This window comes from Brassica oleracea, chromosome C4, assembly GCF_000695525.1.
Source record: "Brassica oleracea var. oleracea cultivar TO1000 chromosome C4, BOL, whole genome shotgun sequence".
In the NCBI taxonomy this organism is placed as follows: Eukaryota; Viridiplantae; Streptophyta; class Magnoliopsida; order Brassicales; family Brassicaceae; genus Brassica; species Brassica oleracea.
The window spans coordinates 6,911,177-6,920,886 of record NC_027751.1 but is presented as its reverse complement, the minus strand read 5'-3'; the positions used below and the strand labels follow the sequence as shown (position 1 = coordinate 6,920,886).

Below are 9,710 nucleotides of genomic sequence, written 5' to 3'. Positions count from 1 at the left end.
TTTTTTTTTTTTTCAAAAACTCGGAATGTTTTATTTTTATTTGTACAACTTTGAATATTATCTAATATGTTTTCAATTTCAATTTTAATTTTATATTTTCGAATTTAAATTTCAAAAAAATTAATTTTTAAAAAAAAAATTATTTTTTTTTTAAATTCCGAGGGATTTTTTTTAAATTCCGAGGAAATGAACCCTCGGAATATACCGAGAGACATGTTCCTCGGAATATACCGAGGGACTCATTCCTCGGAATATACCGAGGGACTCGTTCCTCTGAATTTTCCGAGGGCTCCGTTCCTTGGAAATTCCCGATGAAAATTCCGGGGAACATTTCGTCGGAACTTCCGAGGATTGGACCATCGGAAAATCCATCGAAATATCCCGAGAAAGTTCTCCCTCGGTATATTCCGAGGAGCTTTCCGACGAACTGGTGGTCCTCTGAGTTTCCTCGGAAATTTGTTTCCTCGGAATTCCGTCGGAAATTTCCGAGGGATTTCCGAAGAAAAATGAATTTCCACATACTGAGGGAAAAAATCGTCAGTATGTCGTCAGAATAACGTTATTCCGACGACATACTGACGATTTTTTCCCTCAGTATGTTGATGTTTTCTTGTAGTGTCCATACCCCCCTTATATAATTTTTTTTTTTTTTGAAACACTCCCCCCTTATATAAATATATTTTAGATTTAATGTCTATTAAAAACATCCAAAATATATAAGATATTTTTAAATTGTCAAAATTACTTGAAAATATATGCTAGTATTCAAAAGTAAATGTTTAAAATAGCTAAAAATACTTAAAACACCAAAAATATTTGAATTGTCTATTGATTACTATCCAAATACTCAAACCAAATCAAATTATATGTTAAGTTTAGATATTTTGACATATTTTATTCAAATTTGTATGTAATATAATATTTTGTTTATAGATTTTGAAAAATTTAAAATATATAATGAATTTTAAAATTTTAATTTTAATGGGTTGTTCGTACCCGAACCAAACCCACAAAGATCCAAACCGAACCCGAACTGAAACTTAGAAATATCCGAATGAGACTGAAATCTTTGACCCCGAAAACCCGAAACCCGAATAGATCCAAACCGAACCCGAATGTGTATCATAACATGCCTTTATTATAGCAACTATTTAAAACTTATTACACTTTAATAAATAACCACGACAATTGTTATCCTTTTACATTCTAGCGACCCACATTATTTCAATCACACGAATGTACAAGATATTTTGACTTTTAAAACATTTAATTTAAACTCTTAACTTTTGAAAATTTGATTTAAAATATATCAGATGTCTCATATGTTAGTTTAATTATACCAACATCTTTTAATATTTCTACATTATATCAAAGGAGATAAAATGTTTCGAAACAAAGGGTTCATGTTTGGATATGCGAGACTGGGTTCTTCGGATCCTAAACGTTTGACATAACTAAATATTTTAAAATCTATAGTTTAAGTTAGGGTCGGTTTTTTTGGTTCTGGATTGGTTCAGACTCATAATTCAAATATCTGTAAAATAAATTTAATTTTGAATACATAACAGGTTCGGATTGGTTTGGGTATTAGAATCCAAAAAAAAAACACGAAGTACCCAAAACACAAAAAAGACTTGAAACACAAAAATACTTGAAATCCAAACAAATACTTGAAAAATATTCATATACTCAAAAGATTCAAAATTTTATCCGTAAACCTAATCCGAAAAACCCAAAACACCCAAAATTTTACCAACCCAAAATATATTTTTCTAAAATTGAAATTTTACCCATAATCCCAAACTATAACCGAAAAACCCGAATCTGAAACTTAAAAATATCTGTAATGCCGAAAACATATATGAAACACCAAACATACCTAATATACACAAATCATTCCAGGTACTTTGGGTACCCGATCGAGTCTTAGATAGGACCCAAACTAGAACAGAGATTCGCGGTCCAAAAATATAATGAATAGCACTTTGCCCATGACTTAGACCCGAACTGCACTTGTATTTTCGGGTTGGTTTTGGATTTAGTTTTTCAGGTCCGAAAAACTGTAGAATCGTACGAAAAAGTTGGATAAAATATACAGATAAAATCTGAAATAATAATGTATAACAATCTCAAAACATTAATTCATATAAAACGTTTTATAATCCAAAAAGAACCTAACATGCAAGTTGGATCAAAGGAACAGACCTAACATGCACAAACATAATCTACTCTTGTTACTATAATTCAATACAATATGGATTAAGGTAACTCAGTATGATAGATTATAATATAGAGTTGAAAAACATTGTTCTAATTCTTTTATTGCCACACTATCAACCATCTGGAACGAAAAGAACGGGAGGCGGCATGGAGAGAAGGCTAATTCCCCTGCAGCTCTGATTAAACAGATCGACAAGTCGGTCAGGAACCGTATCTCAAGCTTAAGAATGATGGAAGATCAAAAGTATACAAAGGCCATGGAGATATAGTTCTCCTTTCGATGATCTATTTTTTTTTTTTTTGGATTCTAAGTTTAAGTCTTATTTTCTAAAAACACTCAGGTAAAGTCACAGTCATTGTACAAATGTTTTTTTTTGAATAAATTAACATTATTTCAAAAAATATTATAACAATTGTCCGCCTATGTTATATGGTGTCCTTATGGAGACCTCCATATAACGAAGAAGATTATATCATTCCACATTTTGTAACAAGAAAATTGTTCATTTGAGAACTTACAATGAGTTTTATAACACAACTTTGAAATTAGACAAATAAAAAGGACTTCACAGAGTACCATTTAGTACAAATTATTCAGATATTTAAAGGGGAAAAAAAAGAACTTTTGTAGTAAAAAAAAAACAGAAACCCTTCACTCTTAGCATATTGGAATGGGAGCTCCGTTCCACTCACTGAGACACTCCATCAACGGATCAATGATCTTCCCTTCACATATCGCCGTGAAAACCTTATCAAACTCTTCTCCCGGCGACGTCACCTTCTCTCCGGTCAAAAGCTCAGTTCCAAGCTCCTCCCTCACGAACCTATACAAAGGATACGACCTACACTCCTTGATCCGGTTCGGTATAGCAGATGTCCCGTTATCATACGCCACTCGAGCTGCCTCCACTTCGTCAGGAAGCACCGCCTTGAGCTCCTCCTCGAAAGCACCAATCTTGTGGAAGATCGAAGTCATAGCGTTCTTCTCGCTCTCACCGTTGACCAAAGCATGGTCAACGATAACTTGCCTTAGCTTCTGGATCAACGGGTACGTGGCGCTGCATGGATCGTCCGCGTACGTGTAGACTTGTTCACGGTCAACGACTTTGAGTAAATCTTTCTCGCAGAAGCGAGATGGGTGAAGCTCACCGTTGTCTCCAGTGGTTAGAACTTTCTTGGCCACTTGAGAGACAGTGTTCTTCACGGTTTGTTTTAGATTCTCCTCCAAGTGTCTTAGATCCACAGCTTGGCAGATTGCGACGAGGAACGTTGTCGACATGAGTTTGAGTATGTCGACAGCTTCTGCCGTCTTGCGTGATGAGATTAGTCCTAAAGAGTTCACGTCTTGGTTGTGTTGCTCTGCTGACTGAACATGGGTTGTAACTGGATTGGCCAAGTACTGAAGCTCTGAACAGTAGGAAGCCATAGCGATCTCCGCTCCTTTGAAACCGTAGTCCAAACTAGGGTTCCTCGAAGCGGTTAGGTTAGAAGGAAGACCGTTGTTGTAGAAGTCGTTAACAAGCTCGGAGAACTGAGCGAACATGAGCTTCCCTATCGATGCTATAGCGAGACGCGTGTTGTCCATGGAGACACCGATGGGTGTCCCCTGGAAGTTACCTCCGTGAATCGCTTTGTTTCTTGAAACGTCGATCAAAGGGTTGTCGTTGACGGAGTTTATCTCACGCTCGATGGACTTGGTGGCGTAACGGATCACTTCTATCTGAGGACCTAGCCATTGAGGTGATGTGCGGAGCGCGTAACGGTCTTGTTTAGGTTTCTGTAACGGATCCATCTCGTGTAGCTTCTGAGCTAGCTTCATGTACGAGCTCCCGTCGAGGATGTGCTCCATTATCGCCGCGGCTTCGATCTGGCCGGGGTGGTGCTTCAGCCTGTGGGTTAAATGGTCGGTGAACTCCGGCTTGCCGCTCATCACCTCGGCGAAGACAGCTGAGAGAACCTCGGCCAGAACCGACAGGACGTTTGTCTCGAAGAGAACCATCGAGGCCATGCCGGAGCCAACGGCTGTGCCGTTGACTAGGGCGAGACCTTCCTTGGGCTGCAAGTCAAAGAATCCAGAGGGGATTCCGGCCTTCTTGAAGGCTTCCTCTGCGTTCAAGGCTTCGCCGTTGGGACCGGTGGCTTTGGAGTTGGGACGGCCGGTGAGGAGGCCGGCGATGTAGGAGAGGGGGACGAGGTCTCCGGAGGCGGTGATGGTGCCGCGGAGAGGGAGGGAAGGAGTGATGTTGGTGTTGAGGAAGCTGGTTATGGCCTCGAGGATCTCGAAGCGGATGCCGGAGTATCCTTGGAGGAGAGTGTTTATGCGTACGAGCATGGCAGCTCTTGTGGCGGAGTGTGGCAGTGTGTGGCATGTTTCTTTCGTGCTGCCGAATATTCCGGCGTTCAGGAATCTGAAAACCAACAAAAACATTTGAGTTGCGTGTGGGTTAAGTTACCTGATTTAATTCACCAAGTTTAATTAAAAAGAATAATAATTACCCCAAAAGAAACAATAAAGACTAAAAGAAGTTGTTTCCGGTGATTTCAATATTTTGAAATCCAGTTAATTGGAGTATATATTAAATTTAACGAAATCTTTTCATAAATTCATTATTGAAATTTATGTTAATTTACTAAAAGTATACATATATATTCTCATTAAATAATATTTTAAAATCTATTTAATTGGAGTATATTAATGTAAAGAAATCTTTTCATCGTTACTAAATCTTCTGATAATTTAATTAAGTATTTATATATATATATATATATATATATATATATATATATATTAAATAATATTTTAAAATCCAGTTAATTGGAATATACACAATAATTTTAAGAATCTTTCATATATAAAGAAGATATATCATACCAAATCCAACAATTAATCGCCATATCTACCTAAGATACTTCTTCTTTTTTTTGAAAAGAGCCTACCTAAGATACTTACCCTTATATTATTTTAAATTTCCAATTACAGAAACATGCAAATATGTTACAATCCATTAATTACCTTATAAGCTCCTTCTGAAGTGCGACGCCATTTTTGGTTCTACGATGAGAAGTAGCACCAAAACCAGTAGTAACACCATAACTATCAGTGCCTTTGCCCATACTCTCCATCACCCAATCACTGCTCGCCTTCACACCGGCTCTTGCCGTCTCCGACAGCTCCACCTTCACACCATTTCCAACGGTCGAGATCGCTGCTACTTGTCCGATCGTCAGAGTCTCTCCTCCGAGATTCACCACAGGCTTCCTAAACTCCATAACCATTCTCTTCACTTCATCCAAATGGCTCCCTTTCATTTGATCCGCCGCAGCTCCCCAGTTCAGAGGATCCGCCGCAGCCACCGTGACATTCTTGGTCTCTCCGCCGCATAACATAGCGTCGACTTTGTATGATGATCCGTTAATCTCCATTTGAATATTGAGTTAATTAAAATGTAGGAGATTATGGAGGGATCTCTAAGGTGAGAGATGTCTTAATATATATTTTTGTTTGTTTTAGGAGTTTGGTCCTGAGGAAAAAGAGATGAATGAAGGGTGGCTTAAATAAGGTGGTAATGTTTGATGGTAGGTAAGCCAAAGAGAGCTAATTATTTTTTTTTTTTTCTGTAGTGACAACATTTCATACATAGAAACAAAAATGGAAATTAGTGAGAAAGGAGTTGGTTGAGAATTAATTATGACCGTTAGATGGAGTGTGGGAGACTTTGGTGGTGGAGATTATAGTTTGTGGATTTGGTCTAGAGCATTTGTTAGGGTGAGATATTAAAAAATAAATCTCTCACTAATAATATATTATTATATATCTTAATATTATGAGATATTGTAATTAAGTTTTGATTTTTCAGAAATAATTAAATAATTAAGTTATTTATAAATTGACATATGGAAGAAGAGTATCTCATGGATTTCATTTGATTTCTTTTTTTTCAAAACTAAAAAAAAAAACTATTTTATTAAAATTACTCTTAAATCGCAAAAAAAGAGATTTTCTTAACGCGGTGGTCATTTTTATTTGTTCTCGTCAACATCGCGGTGGTAAAAGTGGTCGTGGCTGGTGGCTGACGATAGTTGCATTCCGTGGTTGGTGAGACTGTGAGATTTTTTTTTTTAATCTGGGATTAAAGAGTATTTTTTTGGAGTAAAGCGTTTCATTGTGATGGGAGTAGGTGTGTAATGTATGAACGTAATTGACTCAATTAACGTCCCCACCTTAACACTCTTTCATTTCTTTTATATTTTCTATAATGTTTTTGAAATTTTGGATATTGTTTCAGTTTTATAAGACATTTCAAAGGGTTTTGTTTTCATTTCAATTATCCTGTTGTGTTTTTTTGTATTCTTTTCTTATATGTTTTGTTTTACTAATTTTATAAACATGTGTATTTTCTATTTTGTTTCAACTAACGAATCACCAAAATGTGTAATGGCATTTTTCAACTTAGTTTCGTTTGTTTTGAGTGACAGTACATGCACTTACATTCAAAATCCAACGAGACAAATAAAACTTAAAGTGTTTGTCACTTGTTTAAATGCATCTACACACCAATCATTAGGTAAAAAGCTGATAAAAATCTGAAAAAAATATTTTGAACATTGCAATTTGACACATTATAATCATATTATAGACACAATTTTACATCTTTCATTAATTTTGGTTTGGGTATAAAATTTGTGTTTGAGATAATTCATACGTGAAAAGATTTCCAACAGGAGTTTAAAAAAAAAAAAAAAAAAAAGATTTCCAACAGGAGTCGACTGACGCAACACGCCGTTTGCATGACAAAAGCAATTGCTTTGTGTAAACACAGCCTCCATTATATTTAGTTCGTTACCCTAATCTCAAGTAATTAAAATATATCAACAAGAATATTATAATGAATTTCTTTGTAATTATCATATTGTATAGAAAATTTAAATTTTGCGCTGTCATCATCATCACGAGAGTTTTTCTAATGGTCGTGATTTTTTTTAGTTTATAGATCCTTATCAAACCAAGCATAAATACACATGATTAAATGTGTAGACTTGTATAGTCGTACAAAATCTTAATTTTAATGTAAATTAATAATACCCGTAGATAGGATTGTCTTGCATTTTTCAGGGGGTATGATAGAAGATAATAAATGTATCCGTCTATTTGCTAATATATAAATTCATTATCAATCTCGTTATTTGGTTTATTTTATGAATTATTACTAATCGAAAGCTAAAATAGTAATGGACGGACAAAAAGAAAGAAAAAAAAACAAATAAATGGTAGAGATGATATGGGTGGAAGAATCGGTGGGTTGGTACGGCAAGGCGCCTTAACTAAAACACCTGCATGTGCATGCATTTTTTACTTCCCTTCTTAGAGCACGATGATTGGAGGTTTTTAAAAAGGGGTTCTTAGCGGAATATAAAAACCTGTCTCTTAACTTTTAACTAAAAAAATTAAGAACCGGTTCTTAAATAAAAGTTTTAAAAGTCGGTTCTTAATTTTTTTAGTTAAAAGTTAAGAGACGGGTTCTTATATTCCGATAAGAAATTCATTCTAAAAATCTCTCAATAATCGTGGTCTCAGCATCCCAAAAGTCTCCATTTAATTAATACACAAATATCTTTACTTTTCGGTTAATTTCGTTTAGAAGTTTTTTTATTTTATTAATTTAACCATCTAGGCAGTCTACCAAATTAGCAGTAACGTTAATTTGTTTGAAATAAATGTTTATTGGACACCTAAAATATTTTGTCGGCGTGAGAAATATATCTCGTTTTCAGCTGTTTTGACTATTTAGGATAAGGTCCAAACGATGCAGGTAGATGTCGGCCAATGTGAAAGGAAACTTATGCAAATATCCGATTTTCGTTTAGTCGATTGATCGGTTTACTCTTTCTCTCTTTCTTACTAACTCTTTGTAATTAAACAATACACTTTTATTTTGTTGTTAAATATAAACAGTATCAAAGATTTAAGCGCATCGCATCTTGATTTAGCCGATAGGTTTAGAAATTTTTCATTTGGTCGGTATAGTTCAGATTTTGAAGAAAATTATATGAATTATCACTTAAGACGTTTATAATGACAAAATGGCTATTACTGAAAACCGTAGATAAAGTGGTTTAGTTGTGATTCAGGTATATGCTTTAATATATACGGTTAGTACAAAATGCATACCGATCTACCATACCATTAATACGGTTAAGTTTTTCCTCACTTCTAGTTCTAAGCGAAAATGCATAGTACAAATTAAAGGTTTTATATCTTCGTTTCTGAACACGTATTTAAAGTCCGAACACGACTCTATATGTCTATAAATTGGTGGCTGTTATAATTAGAGAGTTTCGAGATTGAATATTTATGTTGTTATTATTAATGATCAAGGAGGTTCTTTTATATAAGAATTACAAGATAGAGATAAAATGAAAGAGTACAAATCCTAATCCAACAGGAAATATGAAAACTAATAAAACATAGAAAAGGAAAACTGTGAAGCCTTGGCCGACTAGAAACTTGTGGCCGCCTCTCCTTCTCCATATGGCCGCGGTTGGGCATTGATGTGGTCGGTGGGATTTCTCCTCTTGTCTTGGTTAATGGCAATCCACTCCATGATTTATAACACTCCCCCTTGGATGCCATAACCATACATGATCTGTAGTACGCTTCATGTTGCCTCATTAAAACCTTATCAGGAAAATCCAGTGGGACAAAACCATGATGAAGGAAAAAGAGTACAACACGCACTACTCCCCCTGATGTGAACCTCAGTGTAGGTTCTACATTCTACGCATCTTGGTCCGTGATATTTCCTGTATGTATAGGATGGGATTTCATTACTGAACAGTATTTAGACCACTTCGACTTCTTAGGTCGTTTCTCATGTCCTTTGACATCGAATGTCCCGATAAAGCATATGTGCTAAGCAATGTGAATCACATTGTCCTCGGAGATCACTATTGGGTCTTTGCAAATCGTGTTTGCATATGTCCATAGCCTAGACGTGATCGTCTACTCTTAACTCTTTACTATGGTCGGACAAAATAAGTACTTATGGACAATGTACTAGACATGGTTATCATGAACCTATGTCTCGATCTGGTCGATCCATGTCTGGGTCATATACCTCGTCTATACATGTCCACTACTTGTCTCATGAGTGTTCAAGATCAATGATCATTGCTGTGAGTTTTATAATCTCTTATTATGGCTCTGCGGCCGAACACTCTCATGGATGTGGTCATCGATTTCTTTACCTTAGGCAGTACCATATCTATTTCGGACATTGTAGTCCTTTATCCATCTCTTGATGGTGTCTCATGACCTCTGTTGTTGTGGATTATATCACACACTGAAATATATATATTAGGTCATAGATCTCGGCTCTCACAAGCTTATGGACTACAATACATTTGTATCTGGTTGATCTTTTGTCTTTATTGGCCCGTGATCAAAAAGAAGGGCCAAACGCCTTTTAGTCTTAAAAGCCGGACGCGTCTAG

At 35.8% G+C, this 9,710-nt stretch overlaps 1 protein-coding gene across 1 annotated transcript; it reads right to left on the bottom strand.

Moving 5' to 3' along the window:
• Nucleotides 1-2,676: 2,676 nt before the first annotated feature.
• Nucleotides 2,677-5,744, bottom strand: LOC106342166 (phenylalanine ammonia-lyase 1). The gene is made up of 2 exons (XM_013781025.1): nucleotides 5,234-5,744; nucleotides 2,677-4,628 (listed from the first exon to the last, which is right to left on the bottom strand). The coding sequence occupies exons 1-2, from the start codon at nucleotides 5,641-5,643 to the stop codon at nucleotides 2,879-2,881; spliced, it is 2,160 nt and encodes a 719-aa protein (XP_013636479.1). The 5' UTR covers nucleotides 5,644-5,744; the 3' UTR covers nucleotides 2,677-2,878.
• Nucleotides 5,745-9,710: the final 3,966 nt, after the last annotated feature.

Coding starts and splice junctions, on each gene's coding strand:
- LOC106342166 (XM_013781025.1), bottom strand. CDS start 5,643: ATGGAGATTAACGGATCATCATACAAAGTCGACGCTATGTTATGCGGC. Junction 4,629..5,233: donor CTTCAGAAGGAGCTTATAAG/GTAATTAATGGA, acceptor GTTGGTTTTCAG/ATTCCTGAACGCCGGAATAT.